The sequence below is a fragment of the Mustela putorius genome, unplaced genomic scaffold (genome assembly GCF_011764305.1).
Source record: "Mustela putorius furo isolate JIRA1106 unplaced genomic scaffold, ASM1176430v1.1 tig00003853_pilon_pilon_pilon, whole genome shotgun sequence".
NCBI classification, from domain to species: Eukaryota; Metazoa; Chordata; class Mammalia; order Carnivora; family Mustelidae; genus Mustela; species Mustela putorius.
The window spans coordinates 40,449,268-40,475,571 of record NW_025422005.1 but is presented as its reverse complement, the minus strand read 5'-3'; the positions used below and the strand labels follow the sequence as shown (position 1 = coordinate 40,475,571).

Genomic DNA, 26,304 nt, shown 5'->3' with positions numbered 1-26,304 from the left:
CCTCAATTTGATACCTAGATTTTTTTTGTACAGCTGTCACCATTTTTTTTTTTTTAATCTAGCCTTCTACTTTCCCAGTCTAGCTGTAAATTTTCAAATTATTTTTCCAGTATCAGCCTTTGCAGTCCTTCAATAAGACAATAAAATCTGTATTATCAATCACTATAAGAAGGTAGATGGAAGGTAATAAAGAACAAATATGAGGAACTTTGTTTTTATCTCTATTTTATCCCAGGAACAATAAAAGATCACGGCCAAAAGCTAAATAAAAGCAATATAAAATAATAGCATATCACAGGTTTAAAATTGGAAAAGCCTATAGGAATTATGTGTTATAACTCCTTCATTTTACAGATGAAAAAAATTGAGGTCTAGGTAAGAGAGGGAACTAAACTGAGATTAGGCAGCAGATTAAAGTCAGTCCTGTTTTTTTCTATTAACTTATCCCTACTACAAATCATCTTAATACTAGTATGTACTGCAAAGAATTAAGAATAAAAAATGCATGAGGTATTTATAGTCAGGTTGGTCAAGTATTCCTTAAGATTGTGAAATGTGAAACCTAACCATAAAGCAAGCTGTAGGAAGCTTTTGTAGAAAGCTGTATAGAACATAAAGGGCCTTAAAACAATTTAGTAGTACAGCTGACCCTTAAACAACATGAGGATTAGGGGTACCAAACTGTGTACACTCATAAATGCAGATATAATTTTTGACTCTGCCAACACCTAACTACTTATGTATATACATATATAAACAACAGCCTACTGTTGACCAGAAGCCTTACCAATAACATAAACAGTTGATTAACACATTTTGTATGTTCTACGTATTTCATACTATAGTCTTACAATAAACTAGAGAAAAGAAAATGTTATTAAGAAAATTATAAGGAGGAGAAAATACATCAATAGTTCGGTACTATGTTGAAAAACATCTACATATAAGTGGACCGGCACAATTCAAACCCATATTGTTCAAGGGTCAGCTGCATAGTACCTGGGGAAAAAGAGTTTAAAGGTATAAAACTATAGGGAACAAACTGATGATGACCAGATGGGAGGATGGTTTAAACAGGTGATGGGAATTAAGGATGCACTTGTGATGAGTGCTGGGTGTTGTATAGAAATGCTGAATCGCTAAATTGTACACCTGAAACTAATGTTACACTGTATGTTAACTAACTGGAATTTAAATAAAATGAAACAATATGGGACCGGGGAGGGAGACAAACCATAAGAGACTCTTAATCTCAGGAAACAAACTGAGGGTTGCTGGGGGATAAGCGAGGGGTGGGATAGGGTGGTTGGGTTATGGACATTGGGGAAGGTGTGTGCTATGGTGAGTGCTGTGAATTTTGTAAGACTGATGAACCATAGACCTGTACCCCTGAAGCAAATAATATTTATATGTCAATAAAAAAATAAAAACTAATGGAATATCTTTATGTGTGAACATATTATAAGTTCCACTAAACATATGACATTATAAAGACTTTGTTGTTCCCATGTTTTTGTTGTTTCCTATGTAATTTCCAGCTTCCAACATAATGCCTCTCAAAGGGTCCAGAAAATGTGTACATTTGGGAACTAATGGTACCAAAAAGTTATAGAAGGCTATTTATCAAAGTGATACTTACAATACAAAGAAAAAACCTTCTAACTGCATATAAGGAAGTTAATTAAATAACTTATGATGATGTTACATATGAAAAATACCATATTCTTTATTTAGTACAGGGTTTCTCAACATCAATACTATTGATCTTTTGGATCAGATCATTTGTTGTAGGGATTGTCCTATGCATTGTATGAAAGACGTCTCCAGGCAAATGTATTCTGGGGGACAAAACTGTCCCGCTTGAGAATCACTGGCAGAGTGGTATAATGAAATATCAGATAGTATTCATTGGTAAAAGCAAGATAGATAAAATGCATATTTTTTAAATATTAAAAAGACACTGTCATACTCAAATATAAGATAAAAAAGATTTCTAGGGGCCCCTGGCCAGCTCAGTTGGAAGAACACGTGATTCTTGATCTTGGGGTCATGAGTTTGAGCCCCACATAGTGTGTAGAGATTAAATAAATAAAACTATGGGAAAAAAGATAAAGATTTCTGGGGTGCCTGGGTGGCTCAGTGGGTTAAAGCCTCTGCATTCGGCTCAGGCCCCGTGGTCCCAGGGTTCTGGGATTGAGCCCCGCACTGAGCTCTCTGCTAAGCGGGGAGCCTGCTTCCCCTCTCTTTCTGCCTGCCTCTCTGCCTACTTGTGATCTCTGTCAAAGGAATAAATAAAATCTTTTAAAAAAAGATAAAAATTTCTATAGACAAAATAAATAAATAAAAGCAACACGGAGTAATAAGTAGAGGCTAAAACCACAGGCATAAGCAGCACTGAGATCTGGAAGCAAGAATTAGTTAGAAGAAGCAGAAAAAATCACTGAGGCAAGACCTAGACCAAATCATCCTTTGGCACTGTGAATGACTCTACATTAACAAAATCTCTGAGGGAGGGGGTTCCTGAACCACTAACAGAAAACCAAGAAGGAACCTTGGAAAATGAAAAATTCAAAAAATTTAAGATAAATTCTTTTTTGAACACAATTAATGAGATGAAATATAACACTGAGAAACTCATCTAATTACATAAAGGAATAAAAAATATAAGGAAATATAAGATTGGAAAAGATTAAGGGTATATAATATAAAAGTAATAGGGGTCCTAAAAGAAAAAATACAGGAGTAGTAGAGAAGTAATATTCAGGGAATTAACCTAAAAAGGATTTTACTTTAAAAAAATTTTTAATTTATATAGTAATATTCATTTACTTGTGTGTGTGCTGTTCTGTAAGTTTTGACAAATACAAAAATATGTCACAGCACCATAACCAACTTACATGACACTTCATTACCATCCAAAATCCTCATACTGCCTCTTAGCAGCCAAGCACTGATTGCTAGCAATCATTGTTTATTCTCCATCCTTATACTTTTGGCCTTTTCCAGAATTTCATATAAATGGAATCATACAGCATGTGGCCTTTTGAGTCTAGCTTTTTTCACTTAGCATAATGCTTCTGACATTCACTTACACTGCTGCATGTATCAACAGTTTCTTTTTATTCCTGAGTAACATTCCACTTTACAGATGTACCACAGTTTGTTTATTCCCCCGCTGAGACATTTGGTTGTTTCCAGTTTAGGTTGTTAGATTAAAGCTACTATACTTATGCATAAAGATGTTTGTCTGAACATAATTTTTTATTTCAGTAGGGTCATGTAGCAAACATATATTTAAATGTGTAAGAAACTGCCAAGCTGCCTTCCAAATTGTACCATCTTGCTTTCCCACTAGCATTATATGACAGTTTCACTTGCTCTGTATCATTGCCACCACTTGGTTTTGTTAGTTTTATTTCAGTCATTCTAGTAGATGTACTGTGGTATCTCACTGTGGTTTTAATTTGCATATCCTTAATGAATAATGATGTCGAGCACTTCATTTGGGCTTATTTGTCATCCACATGTCTTCTTCAGTGAAGTATTTGTTTAAATCTTTGCTGATATTTTAGAATTCCTCAAGTCCTTGGTCAGATATGTGATTTGGAAATATTTTCTCCAAGTTTATGGCTTGTCTTTTCAGTTCTCTTAAGGGTGTCTTTCACAGAGCAAAACTTTTAAATTTTGGTAATGTCTAATTTATTAAGTTTTTCCTTGTACAGAGGAAATATTATATTTTCCTTGTGCTATGGTATTATCTAAGAAATCTTTGCCTAACCCAGGCCACAGAGATTTTTCTCCTATGTTTTCCTATAAAGGAGTTATAGTTTTATGTTTTACATTTATGATTCATTTTGAATTAATTTTTATATAAGGTATAATGCATGGGTCAAGTTCCTTTTCTCTTCTCCTTTGGATATGTATATCCAGTGGTTCCAACACCATTTGCTGAAAAAACTATCCTTTTTCACTGAGTTGCTTTTGCACCCTTATCAAAAATCAAGTAGCTATATCTGTGTCAGTTTGTTTCTTGAATCTCTGTTCTGTCCCCTTGATATATATTGTCTATCCTTTTGCCAATAACAACAACAATAACAATAACTAACATTCATATAGTAAGTACTCCCTGCCAGGCATTGTTCAGTGTATTAAATATTTAAACTCATTTAATTCTCACAACTCTGAGGTAAGTACTATTATTTCCTCATTTTACAGACGTAGAAACAACTGAAGCAAAATAAGGTTAAGAGACTTGTTTGAAGGCACACAACTACTACGTGAGGGAACAACAGTTATTGCTAAGGTCCTTCCTTATCTAGATTGGGTGGAGAATAAAGACCTTTAGATTACCTTTAGATTATCCTTAGATTTGTTAGAAAAAATCAAGTAAGGATGCTAAATATTTAAGTATATCATAATAAAGAATATCTAAATGGTCAATAAATGTATGAAAACTTCATTAACTATTAAGAAAGTTCTAATTAAACCACAAGATAACAACTCTATATGATGCCTGAGATGAAAAAGACAGAAAATGTTAATTGTTGCCAAGGAGGAAGAGTAACCTGAACTCTCATTTACTATCAGAGAAAATGGAGTTTTGTACAATACTTTGGAAAAATGTTTGGCTCTATATTAAAGTTGAAAAGGTGCATAGCTATGACCCAACAACTTTACACATATACCAAAAATGAAATGCATTCAGAAAAGTATGTACTAGAATGTTTATAGCATCACTATTTAAGAAAGCCACAAATTAGAAACTATACAAATGCCCATCAATAGTTGAGTGAATGAATTTTTAAAAATTGACAGAAAGCCAACGTTGGTGGCATCACAATCCCGGACTTCAAGCTCTATTACAAAGCTGTCATCATCAAGACAGCATGGTACTGGCACAAAAACAGACACATAGATCAATGGAACAGAATAGAGAGCCCAGAAATAGACTCTCAACTCTATGGTTAACTAATCTTCGACAAAGCAGGAAAGAATGTCCAATGGAAAAAAGACAGCCTCTTCAATAAATGGTGCTGGGAAAATTGGACAGCCACATGCAGAAAAATGAAATTGGACCATTTCCTTACACCACACACGAAAATAGACTCAAAATGGATGAAGGACCTCAATGTGCGAAAGGAATCCATCAAAATCCTTGAGGAGAACACAGGCAGCAACCTCTTCGACCTCTGCCACAGCAACATCTTCCTAGGAACAACGCCAAAGGCAAGGGAAGCAAGGGCAAAAATGAACTATTGGGATCTCATCAAGATCAAAAGCTTTTGCACAGCAAAGGAAACAGTTAACAAAATCAAAAGACAACTGACAGAATGGGAGAAGATATTTGCAAACGACATATCAGATAAAGGACTAGTGTCCAGAATCTATAAAGAACTTAGCAAACTCAACACCCAAAGAACAAATAATCCAATCAAGAAATGGGCAGAGGACATGAACAGACATTTCTGCAAAGAAGACATCCAGATGGCCAACAGACACATGAAAAAGTGCTCCATATCACTCGGCATCAGGGAAATACAAATCAAAACCACAATGCGATATCACCTCACACCAGTCAGAATGGCTAAAATCAACAAGTCAGGAAATGACAGATGCTGGCGAGGATGCGGAGAAAGGGGCACCCTCCTACACTGTTGGTGGGAATGCAAGCTGGTGCAACCTCTCTGGAAAACAGCATGGAGGTTCCTCAAAATGTTGAAAATAGAACTGCCCTATGACCCAGCAATTGCACTATTGGGTATTTACCCTAAAGATACAAACGTAGTGATCCAAAGGGGCACGTGTACTCGAATGTTTATAGCAGCAATGTCCACAATAGCCAAACTATGGAAAGAACCTAGATGTCCATCAACAGATGAATGGATCAAGAAGATGTGGTATATATATACACAATGGAATACTATGCAGCCATCAAAAGAAATGAAATCTTGCCATTTGCGACAACATGGATGGAACTAGAGCGTATCATGCTTAGCGAAATAAGTCAGGCGGAGAAAGACAACTATCATATGATCTCCCTGATATGAGGAAGTGGTGTTGCTACATGGGGGCTTAAGTGGGTACGAGAAGAATAAATGAAGGAAGATGGGATTGGGAGGGAGACAAACCATAAGTGACTCTTAATCTCACAAAACAAACTGAGGGTTGCTGGGGGGAGGGGGTTTGGGAGAAGGGGGTGGTATTATGGACATTGGGGAGTGTATGTGCTTTGGTGAGTGCTGTGAAGTGTGTAAACCTGGTGATTCACAGACCTGTACCACTGGGGATAAAAATACATGTTTATAAAAAATAAAAAATTATATTAAAAAAAATTGACTTAAGAAAAAAAATATTCTATAAATAGGAAAGAATAGAATACAACTATTTCAAAATAATGTTGGGCAAAAGAAGGCCAACCTAAAATTCAAACACGGGTATTTGGGGAGTTCAAGAATGCTGGTAATGTTCAGTTTCTTGAGCTAGGGGCTGGTCACAAAAGTGTGTTCAGTGAAAATTCATCAAGGTTAACACTTAAGACTTATGAATAAGCAAGATATGTATGCATCAGCATGAACAGAACTGAAAAACATAATGTTCGGTGCAAAAAGAAATTCCCCTAAATCTGTATTCAATTATTCCAATTATATATTGATTCCATGTATGCACATTTAAAAAAAAACACAAAATAATAATATTTTTTAAAAAAATTACTGTAATAGAAGCATTAAAATACATTAAATTCATGATATTTGTTGTGTCTGGAGAGAGAATGAAGGGAATAGGACTAAGAATAGAACATAAACAGACTCTATCTATAATGTTTTATTATTAAAAAATTATAGATCTGAAGCTTATATGACCAAAAATATGTACTTAGTAGATTACATGAGTGTTTATTATCCTTTATCCTTTTCCTATTTCTTTTCACTATTCTGGTTTCCTCAAATATTAAAAAAAATATGAAAATAATATAATTTCGGGCGCCTGGGTGGCTCAGTGGGTTAAGCCGCTGCCTTCGGCTCAGGTCATGATCTCAGGGTCCTGGGATCGAGTCCCGCATCGGGCTCTCTGCTCAGCAGGGAGCCTGCTTCCTCCTCTCTCTCTCTCTGCCTGCCTCTCTGCCTACTCGTGATCTGTCTGTCAAATAAATAAATAAAATCTTTAAAAAAAAATAATAATATAATTTCAATTTCATAAAGAAAGAAAGACAGAAAGAGGAGAAACATTTGTATAAGGAAGATAATTAACAGTGGTTATCCCTGGAGTAAGGGCCTATAGTTACAATTTTTCAAAGATAATTAACAGTGGGTATCCCTGGAGTAAGGGCCTATAGTTAAAATTTTCCACTCTAGACTTTGTGTGTGTGTGTGTGTGTGTGTGTGTATTTTCTACCATGAATATCTTAGAAAAATCACAAAAAAATTTTTTTAGAGTTTCTTATGTAATTCCTGACACCTTTACTTAGGTGCTACAAGTTTCCTTGCAGAACTTTATTGGTATCACTGTGATTATAGCCCACTTACCTGTCTCCCCTGAAGATCTCTGCCCTGCTCTTTTATTTTTTTTCTCTCTTTTCTTTTTTTTCCCCAAATTTCCATTAGAGAAGAAAATAGGTGTGATTAGTACACCGTCATAGTCCCTGGTTTAAACAGGTCATTTACATCTCAGGGAAATCCCAATCAGGTATAAAGAATCTCAAAGTTTCCAAAACACTTTACCAAGAGAAAGACAAATTTCAAATTCATTAATACCTTCAACAAGTCACACATTCTCTCTAAATCAATCTGTAAAATGAAAAGGTTGGACTCTGTAATCATTAAGATCCCCTTCTCACTTTAAAGTTTTAGTCAATACATATAAAAAAGTAGTATTTTTACTTTTTTGATAATGTTCTTAAGTATCCTGTCTAAAGTAAAGACTCTATTGGGGTGCCTGGGTGGCTCAATTGGTTGAGCAGCAGGCTCTTGATTTCGGCTCTGGTCGTGATCTCAGGGTCCTGGAATTGAGCCTTGCTTTGGGCTCTGCACTCAGCAGGGAATCTGTCTGAGGATTCTTCTCTCCCTCTCCCTCTGCCCCTCCCCTCCCACTCATGTATGTGCATGTGCATGCTCTCACTCTAAAAATAAATCATAAATAAATTAATGGCTCCTCATTTTCAGCAGTTACTCTATCATATCACCTTGTTTGTCTTTAATAATTACTATTATAAATAATTTTCTTTCCTGGTTTATGTCTATCCTGTCTTCCTCTGCCAGAAGATAAATCTTTTTCATTATTATATTCTTAGAGTTTAGAATAATGACTGGTTACTTGAGAAATGATTGAATATTCAATAAATGAATGATAGGCACTATGCTAAATGTTAGTATTATAAAAATGAACAAAATAACTATGTTGTTTATAATATAAGTATGTATGTAAGAAGGTCATACATGTGAAAAGGAATAAATGCAATTGAAAAGTATATATGTGTTATTATGGAAGAAAAAAGGACAGAGTGTGGATACAGAAGTTTTATAAAAAGGAGAAATTTTGAAAAGCTCCATAGTTTAGTTAAACATTGCCTGAGCACTTTCTATTGCCAAACCTTTGCCAAGAATTGGTGATTGAAAGATAAATAACACATGATCACAGAGTTTATAATCTGCAGGAGACAAGACATTTAAATGGATATATTCATTAAAACATTCTAAGTGATATGATGATAACCTTTTGACAGTGCTAAGACAACAGAGGAGTTTGATCAAGTGTAGGTATAGTCCTAGAGATAATACCTGAGCTGAATCTTACAGACTAAGTAAGAGATAGCTAGATAAGAACATTAAGTCTTTTTTTTTTAAGATTTTATTTATGTATTTGATAGAGTGAGTGAGAGAAACAGCACACGTAGGGGACAGAAGCAGAGGGAGACGCAGGCTCCCCACTGAGCAGGGAGCCCAATGCAGGGTTCGATCCCAGGACCCTGAGATCATGACCTGAGCTGAAGATAGCCAGCTTAATTGTCTGAACCATCCAGGTACTCCAAGAACAGTGTCTTAAATCAGGTTATGATTCTTCCATCTTAAAATTAATAAAACTCTCTCCTGGCAGCACCCTCCAGCTTATAATAGATCTTTTTTTACCCCCTACCAATGAGAATTCCTACTTCTTCACATCTATTTCCAAGGCCATTAATAACTTCATTAACACAAAAATCAAAACTGGCCATTCTCTTTTGCCTTTGCATCAGTAAACTAAATTCGCTTAGTTTTCTTTCCATTTATGTATCTATACATTTATTGCCTCTGTAGGTCTCTCTTTGTTTGCCCATCTATCCTTTAACATATGTATCTATAACTAAATATATTCTTTATATTGATATAAATGTATGTATGTATATATCTGTCTAGATTTAGATAGATACATTAAAGGATATACAGATGGATATATAGAGGTATTTAAAGGATATAGATAGATATGGATGCTACCTGTATACACCTATCTATAACTTCCCTAGATTTATTAGGTACTTGTGTCAGAAGTGTTTTCAGATTATTTTTTGCAATAGTCCCAGAACTACAAGTCCTGTTTTATTTTTTCCTCTTCTTCTTTTTGTTATGTTATGTTAGTCACCATACAGTACATCATTAGTTTTTGATGTAGTGTTCCATGATTCATTGTTTGCGTATAGCACCCAGTACTCCATGCAATATGTGCCCTCCTTAATACCCATCACTGGGCTAACTCATCCCCCCTCCCTCCCCTCTAAAACCCTCAGCTGGTTTATGAGAGTCCACAGTCTCATGGTTTGTCTCCCCCTCCAAAACCCCTCCCTTCATTTTCCCCTTCTTCTCCTAATGTCCTCCATGCTATTCTTTATGTTCCACAAATAAGTGAAACCATATGATAATTGACTTTCTCTGCTTGACTTATTTCATGCAGCATAATCTCCTCCAGTCCCATCCATGTTGATGCAAAAGCTGGGTATTCATCCTTTCTGATGGCTGAGTAATTCCACTGAATATATCGACTATATCTTCTTTATCCATTCATCTGCTGTTGAAGGGCACCTTGGCTCTTTCCACAGTTTGGCTATTGTGGACATTGCTGCTATGAACATTGGGGTGCATATGGCCCTTCTTTTCACTACATCTTTATCTTTGGGGTAAACACCCCATAGTGCAATTCTCAGTCATAGGACAGCTCTATTTTTAATTTTTTGAGGAACCTCCTCAATGTTTTCCAAAGTGGTTGTATCAACTTGGTTCTCACCAACATGTAATAGGGTTCCCCTTTCTCTACAGCCTCTTCAACATTTGTTGTTTCTTGTCTTGTCAATGTTTGCCATTCTAACTGGTGTAAGGTGGTATATCTCAGTGAGTTTTGGATTTGAATTTCCCTGATAGCTAGTGATGTTGAACACTTTTTCATGTGTCTGTTAGCCATTTGTATGTGTTCTTTTGAGAAGTGTCTGCTCATGTCTTCTGCCTATTTTGACTTGATTATCTGGTTTTTTTGGGTGTTGAGTTCCAGAAGTTCTTTATAGATCTTGGATAGCAGCCATTTGTCTGTAGTGTTGTTTGCAATTATCTTCTCCCATTCTGTGGGTTGCCCCACAGACTGTTTCCTTTGCTGTGCAGAGCTTTTTATCTTGATGAAGTCCCAAAAGTTCATTTTCACTTTTGTTTCCCTGGCCTTTGGAGAGGTGTCTTGAAAGAAGTTGCTGTGAATGATGTCAAAAGGGTTACTTCCTATGTTCTCCTCTAGGATTTTGATGGATTCCTGTCTCACATTGAGGTCTTTCCTCCATTTATAGTTTATTTTTGTGTATGGTATAGGAGAATGGTCGAGTTTCATTCTTCTGTATATAGATGTCCCATTTCCCCAGCACCATTTATTGAAGAGACTGTCTTTCTTCCATTGGATATTTTTCCTGCTTTGTCAAAGATTATTTGACCACACGGTTGAGAGTCCATATATGGGCTCTCTATTCTGTTCCACTGGTATATGTGTCCATTTCTGTGCCAGTACCATGCTGTGTTGGTGATCACAGCTTTGTAATATAGCTTGAAATCTGGCAACATGATGCCCCCAGCTTTATTTTTCTTTTTCAACATTTCCTTGTGATTTGGAGGTCTTTTCTGGTTCCATAGAAATTTTAGGATAATTTGTTCCAGCACTTTGAAAAATGCCATTGGTATTTTGACCAGAATGTCATTAGAAGTATAGATTGCTCTGGGCAGCACAGACATCTTAACAATGTTTATTCTTCCAATGCATGCATGGAATATTTTTCCAACTTTTTGTGTTTTCTTCAATTCCATTAATGAGTGGTCTATAGCTCCTTTACCTCATTGGTTAAGTTTATTTCAAGGTATCTTATGGTTTTTAGTGCTATTGTAAATGGAATCAGTTCTCTAATTTCTCTTTCTACAGTTACATTGTTAGTGTTTAAGAAAGCAAATATTTTCTGTGGATCGATTTTGTATCCTGCCACATTACTGAATTGCTGTATGAGTTCTAGTAATTTGGGGATGGAGTCTTTTGGGTTTACATAAAGTATCATGTCATCTGCAAAGAGAGAGAGTTTGACTTCTTCTTTGCCAATTCAAACACCTTTTCTTTTTGTTGTCTGAGTGCTGTTGCTAGGACTTCTAATACTATGTTGAACAGTAGTGGTGAGAGTGGTCATCCTTATTGTATTCCTGATTCCAATAGGAAGGCTCACAGCTTTTCATTCATTGAGAATATTTGCTGGGTTTTTCACAGATGAATCTTATGAAATTGAGGAATGATCCCTCTATCTCTATACTCCAAAGAGTTTTAATCAGGAAAGGATGCTGTATTTAGTCAAATGCTTTTTCTGCATCAATTGGGAGGGCCAATAAGGTTCTTCTTCCTCCTCTCATTAATGTGTTCTATCACATTGATTTGTGAATGCTGAACCACCCTTGCATCCTAGGGATAAATCCCACCTGATCATGCTGGATAATCCTTTTAATGTATTGTTGGATCCTATTATCTAGGATCTTGCTGAGAATTTTGGCATCCATAGTCACCAGGGATATTGGTCTATAATTCTCCTTTTTGATGGGGTCTTTGCCTGGTTTTGGGATCGAGGTAATGCTGGCCTCATAGAATGAGTCTGGAAGTTTTCCTTCTGTTTCTATTTTTTGAAACAGCTTCAGGAGAATACATACTAATTCTTCTTTGAATATCTGGTAGAATTCCCCGGGGAATCCATCGGGTCCTGGACTCTTTTGGGAGGTTTTTGATCACCGCTTTAATTTCATTACTGGTTATTAGTCTATTCAGGTTGTCAATTTCTTCCTGTTTCAGTCTTGGTAGTTTATAGGTTTCCAGGAATGCATCCATTTCTTCCAGGTTGCTTAATTGATTGGCATGTAGTTATTATTGGTAATAATTTCTGATAACTGTTTCTATATCCTTGGTGTTAGTCATGATCTCTCTCCTTTCATTCATAATTTTATTAATTTGGGTCTTTTATCTTTTCTTTTGAGTAAGTCTGGCCAGTGGTTTATTGATCTTACTAATTATTTCAAAGAACCAGCTTCTAGTTTCATTCGTATGTTCTACTATATTTCTCATCTAATTCATTGATCTCTGCTCTAATCTTAATTATTTCTCTTCTTGTGTGTGGGTTAGGCTTAATTTGTTGTTCATTCTCCAGTTCTTCAAGGTGTAAAGATAGTTTGTGTATTCAGGATTTTTCTTTTTTTTTTTTTCTTTTTTTTTGAGTGAAGTTTGGATGGCTATGTATTTCCCCCTTAAGACTGCCTTTGCTATATCACATAAGTTTTGGATCTATGTATTTTCATTCTCATTGGCTTCCATGAATTGTTTAAGTTCTTCTTTGATTTCCTGGTTGACCCAAACATTTTTGAGCAGGATGGTCTTTAATTTCCAAGTGTTTGAATTTCTTCCAAACTTTTTCTTATGACTTGAGTTTCAGTTTCAAAGCACTGTGGTCTGAGAATATGCAGGGGAAAATCTCAATCTTTTGGTACTGGTTGAGACCTGATTTGTGACCCAGTATATAGTCTATTCTAGAGAAAGTTCCATGTGTGCTTGAAAAGAATGAGTATTCCATTGTTTTAGGGTGGAATGTTCTGTATAGATCTATGAGGCCCATCTGGTCCCGTGTGTCATTCAAAGCTCTTGTTTCTTTGTTGATTTTCTGCTTAGATGATCTGTCTATTGCTGAGAGTGGATTGTTGAGGTCTCCCGCTATTAATGTATTATTATCAATATATCTCTCCATTTTGGTTAACAGTTGGCTTATGTAGTTGGCTGCTCCCATGTTGGGAGCATAGATATTTACAACCATTAGATCTTCTTGTTGGATAACACTTTAAGTATGATACAGTGTCTTTCTGTTTGACTGATATGAGAATTGCTACCCCAGCTTCCTTTTGAGGTCCATTGGCATGAAGGTTCTCTATCCCTTCACTTTGAGTCTGGATGTATCTTTAGGTTCAAAACGAGTCTCTTGTAGACAGCATATGGATGGGTCCTGTCTTTTTATCCAATCTGCAACCCTGTGCTGTTTTGTGGGAGCATTTAGGTCGTTCATGTTGAGAATGATTATTGAAAGATATGATTTTATTGTCATCATGTTGCCTGTAAAGTCCCTGTTTCTATAGACTGTCTCTGTAAATTTCTGTTCTATATCACTCTTGGGGGTATTTCTCCTTTTATAGAACCCCCCTTAGTATTTCTTTCAGGGCCAGCTTAGTGGTCACATATTCTTTCAGTTGCTGCCTGTCCTGGAAGCTCTTTATCTCTCCATCCATTCTGAATGACAGCCTTGCTGGGTAAAGTATTCTTGGCAGCATGTTCTTCTCATTTAGTACCCTGAATACATCTTGCCAGTCCTTTCTGGCCTCCCAGGTCTCTGGAGACAGGTCTGACACTATCCTGATGTTCCTCCCTCTGTAGGTAAGGAATCTCTTCCTCTTAACTGCCCTTAAAATGATTTCCTTGGTTCTAAGATTTGCGAGTTTTACTATTACATGCCAGGCTGTTGGGTCTGTTCTCCTTGATCTTGGGAGGAGTCCTCTCTGCTTCTAGGACACAAATGCTTGTTTCATTCCCCAGATTAAGGAAGTTCTCGGCTACAATTTGCTCAAATATATCTTCTAGTACTCTCTCTCTCCATCCCTTCAGAAATCTCAATAATTCTGACATTGAAATGTTTCATGGCATCATTTATTTCTCTAACTCTGTTTTCATTGATTTTAAGCTATTTGTTCCAGGTCTCCTCCTGTTCCCTCTTTTCTATCAGTTTGTCTTCTAGATCACTAATTCATTCTTCTGCCATGTTTACCCTGGCTGTTGGAGTATCTAGATTAGATTGGATCTCACCGATAGCATTTTTAGTCCTGCCAGATTAGCTCTCATTTCTGCCCTTAGAAAATCTATGATGCCCTTAATGGTTTTCTCCATTCTAGCTATTGTCTTCATAACTGTTACCTGGAAGTCTATTCCTGTCATCTTCCTTATATCCATAAGCATTAGTTCTGTGGCAGGGCTCACAATCTCTGAATCTTTCCTCTGTTGGGGGTTCCTCCTCTTAGTCATTCTTTTGAGTGGTGGTTCAGAGACTGTACAGAGTCCAAATTATTGGCCACAACCCAAGCAAGATGCACCTGTTTTATAGGAACCTTAGAGATGTTGGCCTCTTCTTCTTCTAGTGTGTCTTCTGGGGGAGGGGCCTGCTGCACTGTTACTCATACAGCCCTGTTTGGGCAGAGTTGCTCTGCCCCCTGTGAGGGGAGGATGGGCTCAGTGAAAACTGGTTTTGGGGGGCTTTTGTTCTCTGGCAGCTTTCTGTGTTCTCTTCTGAGTGAGCAGAAGTGACTGTATCCAAACCTCTGTCTCAGAACAGAGAGATCACTGCTCTCTACTGAGTACTCTAGGCCACACTATCTCCATTTCTCTCTGTGTTACTAAAAAACCTTGAGTCCTGGGTTGTGTGCCCCACAGCAGCACTCCCAGGCCTCGCTTCCAAGTTCAGGCATATCTCTGCCCTTTGTGCTCTAAAACTGCAAGCTGCCCCCATTTCACAGGTGTGCCCCTGCAGCCCCCCAGGTTTCAATCTGGGGGGCTGCCTAAAGTTCTTTCCCTACCACTACCACTCTCTGAGTCTGTGCCAGTCCCCAACATGGGAGGCTTTTGTACTCCAGTGGCACAGGATCCCTGAGGCTCCCTCCCCATTCTGTTTATCTTCTGATATCTGCCCACAGAATCACAGCTCCATATTTCATAACTCAAGACCAATTTTCAGAAATATTCTGTTTGTAGAGATCCATATCTTCTTACATCTCAGGCTGATTTTGTGGGTGCTCGGAATGGTTTGGTAGATATCCAGCTCAATTCAGGGGACTGGTTGAAATAGGGCTCCCTAGTCCTCCACCATCTTTTCTCTTGCTTTTGTTTTATTATTTGAATCTTCATGAATTACCTGTTTATTACACTCTTCTGGAATTTTGCCAGATTTCAGTATCAGGTACTCTAATTCAGCAAAAATCTTTTTTTTTTTTTTTTAAGATTTTATGTATTTATTTGAGAGAGAGCATGAGCAAGTGGGGGGAGGAGCAGAAGGGGAGGGGGAAGAAGGGAAAGGAAGAATCTCAAGCAGACTCTGTGCTGAGTGTGGAGCCCCATATGGGGCTTGATCTGACAACCCTGAGATCATGACCAAAGCCAAATCCAAGAGTTGGTCCATTAACTGACAGAGCCAACCAGGCACCCCATCAACAAAAATCTTGTAAACACCAAATATGCATAGAATATTATTTCAGGTATCAAGTGAGGGATAAAAAACCATTTAAATAAGAATGAATCCTTGCCCTAAATGTTTAAACATCTATAATGAGATATAAGCAAGGCTCATATGCAACCAGTATAAAAAGTTGACCATACTTTTTTACTTGGTATTTGTTCAGAGTGGTTATAAGACTAATTAGATCTGTTTGTGAATATAGTAGTTACTTATTGTGATGGCTGGACTTTAACGTTCTGATTTGAAAAATGGGAGTCTTACACAACTATAATTATAAATAAATAAGATAATGTTGCAAGGAATTAATAACATGGAAAAAACCAGGAAGACATCTCAAACTTAATGTGCATATACAGGCCATAAAGTAAGACTCTATAAGTTTTACAGAATCATTATTACATATACCACATTCTCTGAAAATAATGAAATTAATAACCTAATATATACCCTAAGAAAAGCTCCTATACCTGTGGAAATTTAAAATCACACTGTAAATTACTCATGCCTTAAAGAAGAAATAAAAGGAAATTTGAAAATACATAGAAATAATCAATAATGATATGTACAAATACTTGTGGCAACAATGCTGGAGCCAAATTCAAGGGGAATATATGGCCCTAAATGCATATATTAGAAAAGAAAGCTGAAAAATAATAAGCTTATCATTCAAATTATAAGTTGAAAAAGACCAGCAAAATAAGCCCAAGTAATGTAGACAAAAGAAATAAATAATGAACAGAAATTTATAGGATAAAAATTAAGATTCTTGGTAAAGACTAACATGATTGAATAAAGCTCTAGTTAGATTAAAAACCAAGTAAAAAAGTACAAATAAACAATATTTAAAATGAAGAAAGAACATAATTACAATTACATTAGAGTTTAAAATAAGAAAATACTTCAAACAAACTTATGGTAATACATTTTAAAACTTTTACAAAATTATATATACCTAAAAAGTAACTTACAAAAAACGACTCAAGAATAGAAAACCTAAATCAACATGTATCCATTAAACAATCAGCAGTTACAAAATTTCCCCTAAAGAAAAGAGCAGGCCCCAATAACTTTATAATTTCTACTGTATACCCATGATTCAAGTATTTCTTATCTTATACAAGCTCTTCCAGAAAATATAAAGAGATTGCTGGCTGTTTGTCCAAATACATTTTCCTCTTCTTCCCCGGCAAAAAGCTAGACTACCGTGTCCCAGCTTCGCATACCATTAGGTGAAGCCATATGACTGAGTTCTAACCAATAGAATTTGAATGAAAGTGATGTCATAAAAACCTCTCAAGCACCTTTCTCCATGTTCTTTCTCCTTTTAGGTATGACTTGGATGGAAATCATTCCCAGGGAACTTTGGAGCCATGTGTCACCATGGATCTAATTAACATTCATAGAACACTCAACCCAAATAAAATGAAAATACAACATTATCAGGATTTGTGGGATGCCACTAAACCAGAACTTAGGTGAAATTTTACACCAACACCTGCAATATTAGGGGAAAATGTGTGGAAAACCTTAAAAACTAAAGTAAAGCAGATTAAGCCTAAAATAAACAGAAGAAAAAGGATATTAAAAACTAAAGTGAAAACCAATGAAATAGAAAACAAAACAATCCAGGTGGTAAAAAACTTGTAATAGATATGCAAAAAATAAAAAAGAATCCAAGTATATCACTACAGAAAGCCAACAACACATGAAAGAGAGAAGAAAGCGTCTAGAAAATCTATGGAAACAACCATAAAACAATAAAAAATGGCAATTAAATATATATCTATCAATAATTACTTTGACTGTAAATGGACTAACTGCTCCTATCAAAAGACATAGGGTGAAAAAGTGGATTAAAAAAAAAAGACCCATCTATAGGCATCCTATAAGAGACTTATTTCAGAACAAAAGACACCTAAAGACTGCAAGTGTGGATATGGAGAAACATTCTTTATGCAAATGGATGTCAAAAGAAAGCCAGAGTAACAATACTTACACTGGACAAAATAGACTTTAAAACAAAGATTGTAACAAGAGAAAAGAAGGACACTATATCAGAACAATCTATTAAGAAGATGTAACAATTATAAATATTTATGCATCCAATATGAAAGCACCCAAATACACAAAACAGGTAATAGCAAAATAAAGAAAATAATTGATAATAATATAATAATAGTAGGGGACTTTAACTCCCCACTTACACTGATGGACAGATCACCCAAACAGAAAATAAACAAGGAAACAGTGGTTTTAAATGACACACTGGACCAAATGGAGTTAACACATACATTCAGAACATTCCATCCTAAAGCAGCAGAATACACATTCTTTTCAAGTGCACATAAGACATTCTCCAGAAGAGATAAAATATTAGGCCATAAGATAAGTCTCAAAATTGAAAAATATCAAAGTCATATCATGCATCTTTTCTGACCACAATGCTGTGAAACTAGAAATTAACCATGAAAAAATCTGGAAGGACCACAAACACATGGTGGTTAAATAACATGTTACTAAACAATGAATGGGTCAACCACAAACTAAAAGAAGAAATTAAAGATTAGAGGGAAACAAATGAAAATGAAAATACAACAATCCCAAATCTTTGGGATACAGCAAAAACAATTCTAAGAGGGAAGTAAATAGCAACGTAGGTTTACCTCAAGAGGAAAGAAAAATCTCAAATAAAAAATCTAACCTTGCCTTTTGGCTCCCTGAGCAGCACCATGGCGGTCGGCAAAAACAAGCGCCTTACGAAAGGCGGCAAAAAGGGAGCCAAGAAGAAAGTGGTTGATCCATTTTCTAAGAAAGATTGGTATGATGTGAAAGCACCATCTATGTGTAATATAAGAAATATTGGAAAAACATTAGTCACAAGAACTCAAGGAAACAAAATCGCTTCTGATGGCTTCAAGGGTCGTGTTTTTGAAGTGAGTCTTGCTGATCTGCAGAATGATGAAGCTGCATTCAGAAAATTCAAGCTAATTACTGAGGATGTTCAGGGCAAAAACTGCCTGACCAATTTCTATGGCATGGATCTTACCCGGGACAAAATGTGCTCCATGGTCAAAAAATAGCAGACCATGATTGAAGCTCATGTTGACGTCAAGACTACTGATGGTTATTTGCTTCGTCTATTTTGGGTTGGTTTTACTAAAAAACGCAATAATCAGATTTGGAAGACCTCTCACGCTCAGCATCAACAGGTCCACCAAATTCGGAAAAAGATGATGGAGATCATGACCCGAGAGGTTCAGGCAAATGACTTGAAAGAAGTGGTCAAAAAATTGATTCCAGACAGCATTGGAAATGATATAGAAAAAGCTTGTCAGTCTATTTATCCGCTCCATGATATCTTTGTTAGAAAAGTAAAAATGCTGGAGGGAGGAGTCAAGATGGCGGAGAAGTAGCAAGCTGAGACTGCTTCAGCTAGCCGGAGATCAGCTAGATAGCTTATCTAAAGATTGCAAACACCTGAAAATCCATCGGCAGATCGAAGAGAAGAAGAACAGCAATTCTGGAAACAGAAAAACAACCACTTTCTGAAAGGTAGGACCGGCGGAGAAGTGAATCCAAAGCGACGGGAAGATAGACCCCGGGGGGAGGGGCCGGCTCCCGGCAAGCGGCGGAGCAACCGCGCACAAAATCAGGACTTTTAAAAGTCTGTTCCGCTAAGGGACATCGCTCCAGAGGCTAAACCGGGGCAAAGCCCACGCGGGGTCAGCGTGGCCTCAGGTCCCGCAGGGTCAAAGAAGGATCGGGGGTGTCTGAGTGTCGCAGAGCTTGCGGGTATAGGAACAGGAAAGCCGGCTACAGAGACAGAGCCGACAGTAAGCTCACAGCTCGGTGTTACCTTGAACCGGTCGCAGGCTTGGTAAGCTCGGAGCGCGGCCGGAGGTCAGGCAGACGGGAGTAACTGGGCGCTGTTCTCTGAGCGCGCACTGAGGAGTGCGGCCCTGGGCTCTCGGCTCCTCCGGGCTGGAGACCAGGAGGCCGCCATTTGTATTCCCATCCTCTGGAACTCTACGGAAAGCGCTCAGGGAACAAAAGCTCCTGAAAGCAAACCCGAGCGGATTACTCACCCCGGCCCCGGGTAAGGGCGGTGTAATTCCGCCTGGGGCAAAGACACTTGAGAATCACTACAACAGGCCCCTCCCCCAGAAGATCAACAAGAAATCCAGCCGAGACCAAGTTCACCTACCAAGGAGTGCGGTTTCAATACCAAGGAGAGCAGCAGAATTCCAGAGGAGGAGAAAGCCAAGCACGGAACTCATGGCTTTTTTCCTGTGATTTTTTTTTAGTCTTGCAGTTAATTTAATTTTTTCTTTTTCATTTTTTTTTTTTTCTCACCTTCGGGTAAAAATTTTTTTTTAACTGTTACCTTTTTCTTTTTTAACGATTTTTTACTAGTTTATCTAATATATATATATTTACTTTTTTACATTTTTCTTAGGTGTTTTCTTTTTTAAAAAATTCTTTTCTTTTCTTTTCTTTTTGTTTTTTTTTTCTTTCTTCCTTTTTGAACCTCTTTCTATCCCCTTTCTCCCCACTCACGATTTTGGATCTCTTCTAATTTGGTTAAAGCATATTTTCCTGGGGTTGTTGCCACCCTTTTAGTATTTTACTTGCCCCTTCATTTACTCTTATCTGGACAAAATAACAAGACGTAAAAATTCAACGCAAAAAAAAGAACAAGAGGCAGTACCGAAGGCAAGGGACCTAATCAATACAGACATCGGTAATATGTCAGATCTAGAGTTCAGAATGACAATTCTCAAGGTTCTAGCCGGGCTCGAAAAAGGCATGGAAGATATTAGAGAAACCCTCTTGAGAGATATAAAAGCCCTTTCTGGAGAAATAAAAGAACTAAAATCTAACCAAGGTGAAATCAAAAAAGCTATTAATGAGGTGCAATCAAAAATGGAGGCTCTAACTGCTAGGATAAATGAAGCAGAAGAAAGAATTAGTGATATAGAAGACCAAATGACAGAGAATAAAGAAGCTGTGCAAAAGAGGGACAAACAGCTACTGGACCATGAGGGGAGAATTCGAGAGATAAGTGACACCATGAGACGAAACAATATTAGAATAATTGGGATTCCAGAAGAAGAAGAAAGTGAGAGGGGAGCAGAAGGTATACTGGAGAGAATTATTGGGGAGAATTTCCCCAATATGGCAAAGGGAACGAGCATCTAAATTCAGGAGGTTCAGAGAACGCCCCTCAAAATCAATAAGAATAGGCCCACACCCCATCACCTAATAGTAAAATTTACAAGTCTCAATGACAAAGAGAAAATCCTGAAAGCAGCCCGGGAAAAGAAGTCTGTAACATACAATCTAAAAATATTAGATTGGCAGCTGACTTATCCACAGAGACCTGGCAGGCCAGAAAGAGCTGGCATGATATTTTCAGAGCACTAAACGAGAAAAACATGCAGCCAAGAATACTATATCCAGCTAGGCTATCATTGAAAATAGAAGGAGAGATTAAAAGCTTCCAGGACAAACAACAACTGAAAGAATTTGCAAATACCAAACCAGCTCTACAGGAAATATTGAAAGGGGTCCTCTAAGCAAAGAGAGAGCCTACAAGTGGTAGATCAGAAAGGAACAGAGACCATATACAGTAACAGTCACCTTACAGGCAATACAATGGCACTAAATTCATATCTCTCAATAGTTACCCTGAATGTGAATGGGCTAAATGCCCCTGTCAAAAGACACAGGGTATCAGAATGGATAAAAAAACAAAACCCCATCTATATGTTGCCTCCAAGAAACACATTTTAAGCCCGAAGACACCTCCAGATTTAAAGTGAGGGGGTGGAAAAGAATTTACCATGCTAATGGACATCAGAAGAAAGCAGGAGTGGCAATCCTTATATCAGATCAATTAGATTTTAAGCCAAAGACTATAATAAGAGATGAGGAAGGACACTATATCATACTCAAAGGGTCTGTCCAACAAGAAGATTTAACAATTTTAAATATCTATGCCCCCAATGTGGGAGCAGCCAACTATATAAACCAATTAATAACAAAATCAAAGAAACACATCAACAATAATACAATGATAGTAGGGGACTTTAACACTCCCCTCACTGAAATGGACAGGTCATCCAAGCAAAAGATCAGCAAGGAAATAAAGGCCTTAAATGACACACTGGACCAGATGGACATCACAGATATATTCAGAATATTTCATCCCAAAGCAACAGAATACACATTCTTCTCTAGTGCACATGGAACATTACCAGAATAGATCACATCCTCGGTCCTAAATCAGGACTCAACCGGTATCAAAAGATTGGGATCATTCCCTGCATATTTTCAGACCACAATGCTCTAAAGCTAGAACTCAACCACAAAAGGAAGTTTGGAAAGAACCCAAATACATGGAGACTAAACAGCATCCTTCTAAAGAATGAATGGGCCAACCGGGAAATTAAAGAAGAATTGAAAAAAATCATGGAAACAAATGATAATGAAAATACAACAGTTCAAAATCTGTGGGACACAACAAAGGCAGTCCTGAGAGGAAAATATATAGCGGTACAAGCCTTTCTCAAGAAACAAGAAAGGTCTCAGGTACACAACCTAACCCTACACCTAAAGGAGCTGGAGAAAGAACAAGAAAGAAACCCTAAGCCCAGCAGGAGAAGAGAAATCATAAAGATCAGAGCAGAAATCAATGAAATAGAAACCAAAAAAACAATAGAACAAATCAACGAAACTAGGAGCTGGTTCTTTGAAAGAATTAATAAAATTGATAAACCCCTGGCCCGACTTATCAAAAAGAAAAGAGAAAGGACCCAAATAAATAAAATCATGAATGAAAGAGGAGAGATCACAACTAACACCAAAGAAATACAAACTATTATAAGAACATACTATGAGCAACTCTACGGCAATAAATTTGACAATCTGGAAGAAATGGATGCATTCCTAGAAACATATAAACTACCACAACTGAACCAGGAAGAAATAGAAAGCCTGAACAGACCCATAACCAGTAAGGAGATTGAAACAGTCATTAAAAATCTCCAAACAAACAAAAGCCCAGGATCAGACGGCTTCCAAGGGGAATTCTACCAAACATTTAAAGAAGAACTAATTCCTATTCTCCTGAAACTGTTCCAAAAAATAGAAATGGAAGGAAAACTTCCAAACTCATTTTATGAGGCCAGCATCACCTTGATCCCAAAACCAGACAAGGATCCCACCAAAAAAGAGAGCTATAGACCGATATCCTTGATGAACACAGATGCGAAAATACTCAACAAAATACTAGCCAATAGGATTCAACAGTACATTAAAAAGATTAGTCACCACGACCAAGTGGGATTTATTCCAGGGCTGCAAGGTTGGTTCAACATCCGCAAATCAGTCAATGTGATACAACACATCAATAAAAGAAAGAACAAGAACCATATGATACTCTCAATAGATGCTGAAAAAGCATTTGACAAAGTACAGCATCCCTTCCTGATCAAAACTCTTCAAAGTGTAGGGATAGAGGGCACATACCTCAATATCATCAAAGCCATCTATGAAAAACCCACCGCAAATATCATTCTCAATGGAGAAAAACTGAAAGCTTTTCCGCTAAGGTCAGGAACACGGCAGGGATGTCCATTATCACCACTGCTATTCAACATAGTACTAGAGGTCCTAGCCTCAGCAATAAGACAACAAAAGGAAATTAAAGGCATCCAAATCGGCAAAGAAGAAGTCAAATTATCACTCTTCACAGATGATATGATACTATATTTGGAAAACCCAAAAGACTCCACTCCCAAACTGCTAGAACTTATACAGGAATTCAGTAAAGTGTCAGGATATAAAATCAATGCACAGAAATCAGTTGCATTTCTCTACACCAACAGCAAGACAGAAGAAAGAGATATTAAGGAGTCAATCCCATTTACAATTGCATCCAAAACCATAAGATACCTAGGAATAAACCTAACCAAAGAGACACAGAATCTATACTCAGAAAACTATAAAGTACTCATGAAAGAAATTGAGGAAGACACAAAGAAATGGAAAAATGTTCCATGCTCCTGGATTGGAAGAATAAATATTGTGAAAATGTCTATGCTACCTAAAGCAATCTACACATTTAATGCAATTCCTATCAAAGTACCATCCATCTTTTTCAAAGAAATGGAACAAATAATTCTAAAATTTATATGGAACCAGAAAAGACCTCGAATAGCCAAAGGGATATTGAAAAAGAAAGCCAACGTTGGTGGCATCACAATTCCGGACTTCAAGCTCTATTACAAAGCTGTCATCATCAAGACAGCATGGTACTGGCACAAAAACAGACACATAGATCAATGGAACAGAATAGAGAGCCCAGAAATAGACCCTCAAATCTATGGTCAACTAATCTTCGACAAAGCAGGAAAGAATGTCCAATGGAAAAAAGACAGCCTTTTCAATAAATGGTGCTGGGAAAATTGGACAGCCACATGCAGAAAAATGAAATTGGACCATTTCCTTACACCACACACAAAAATAGACTCAAAATGGATGAAGGACCTCAATGTACGAAAGGAATCCATCAAAATCCTTGAGGAAAACACGGGCAGCAACCTCTTCGACCTCTGCCGCAGCAACATCTTCCTAGGAACAACGCAAAAGGCAAGGGAAGCAAGGGAAAAAATGAACTACTGGGATTTCATCAAGATCAAAAGCTTTTGCACAGCAGAGGAAACAGTTAACAAAATCAAAAGACAACTGACAGAATGGGAGAAGATATTTGCAAACGACTAGTGTCCAGAATCTATAAAGAACTAGTGTCCAGAATCTATAAAGAGCTTAGCAAACTCAACACCCAAAGAACAAATAATCCAATCAAGAAATGGGCAGAGGACATGAACAGACATTTCTGCAAAGAAGACATCCAGATGGCCAACAGACACATGAAAAAGTGCTCCATATCACTCGGCATCAGGGAAATACAAATCAAAACCACAATGAGATATCACCTCACACCAGTCAGAATGGCTAAAATCAACAAGTCAGGAAAGGACAGATGCTGGCGAGGATGCGGAGAAAGGGGAACCCTCCTACACTGTTGGTGGGAATGCAAGCTGGTGCAGCCACTCTGGAAAACAGCATGGAGGTTCCTCAAAATGTTGAAAATAGAACTGCCCTATGACCCAGCAATTGCACTATTGGGTATTTACCCTAAAGATACAAATGTAGTGATCCAAAGGGGCACATGCACCCGAATGTTTATAGCAGCAATGTCCACAATAGCCAAACTATGGAAAGAACCTAGATGTCCATCAACAGATGAATGGATCAAGAAGATGTGGTATATATACACAATGGAATACTATGCAGCCATCAAAAGAAATGAAATCTTGCCATTTGCAACAACATGGATGGAACTAGAGCGTATCATGCTTAGCGAAATAAGTCAAGCAGAGAAAGACAACTATCATATGATCTCCCTGATATGAGGAAGTGGTGATGCAACATAGAGGCTTAAGTGGGTAGGAGAAGAATAAATGAAAGAAGATGGGATTGGGAGGGAGACAAACCATAAGTGACTCTTAATCTCACAAAACAAACTGAGGGTTGCCGGGGGGAGGGGGTTTGGGAGAAGGGGGTGGTATTATGGACATTGGGGAGGGTATGTGATTTGGTGAGTGCTGTGAAGTGTGTAAACCTGGTGATTCACAGACCTGTACCCCTGGGGATAAAAATATATGTTTATAAAAAATAAAAAATTAAAAAAAAAAAAAGAAAAGAAAAGTAAAAATGCTGAAGAAGCCCAAGTTTGAATTGGGAAAGCTCATGGAGCTTCATGGTGAAGGTAGTAGTTCTGGAAAAGCTACTGGGGATGAGACTGGTGCTAAAGTGGAACAAGCTGATGGATATGAGCCACCAGTCCAAGAATCTGTTTAAAATTCAGACATTCAATGGTGACAAATAAAAAATCTTATTTGTGAAAAAAAAATCTAACCTTATGTCTAAAGGAGCTAGAAAAAGAACAAACAAAACCCAAAACCAGCAAAAGGAAAAGACATAATAATATTAGAGCAAAAATAAGTGATATAGAAACTAAAAACAAAACAAAACAAAAACAAAAACAAAAAACCACAATAGAACAGACCAATGAAAACAGGAACTGGTTCTTTGAAAAGATCAACAAAATTGATAAACCTTTAGACAGACTTTTCAAAAGAGAAAGAGAAAGAGCTAGCAAAAGGGAGATAGAGAAAGGACCCAAATAAAATCACTAATAAAAGAGGAGAAATAACAATGAACACCACAGAAATACAAACTATTATAACTGAGTATTATGAAAACCTATATGCCAAAAAACTGAACAACTCAGACAAAATGGATAATGTCCTAGAAATATATAATCTGCCAAAACTAAAGTAGGAAGAAATAGAAAATTTGAATAGATCTATTACCAGCAATGCAATTGAATCAGTAATAAAAAAAAACTCCCCAAAACTAAGGGTCCAGGATCAGGCAGCTTCACAGGTAAA

The 26,304-nt window shown here is 37.2% G+C and overlaps 1 protein-coding gene and 1 pseudogene across 2 annotated transcripts in view; one reads left to right on the top strand and one right to left on the bottom strand.

The window, feature by feature from the left end:
- The window catches only part of CUNH1orf185 (chromosome unknown C1orf185 homolog), a 46,180-nt gene extending 29,154 nt beyond the window's left edge, over positions 1-17,026 (bottom strand). Inside the window, exon 1 of one of the 2 annotated variants that reach the window (XM_004774494.2) lies at positions 17,008-17,026. In XM_004774494.2, the coding sequence (XP_004774551.1) occupies positions 17,008-17,023 (16 nt within the window). In that variant the 5' untranslated portion in view covers positions 17,024-17,026. The other variant, XM_004774495.3, reaches the window with a different exon arrangement.
- A 1,469-nt stretch (positions 17,027-18,495) lies between these two features.
- LOC101673563 lies at positions 18,496-25,763 on the top strand (annotated as a pseudogene).
- Positions 25,764-26,304: the final 541 nt, after the last annotated feature.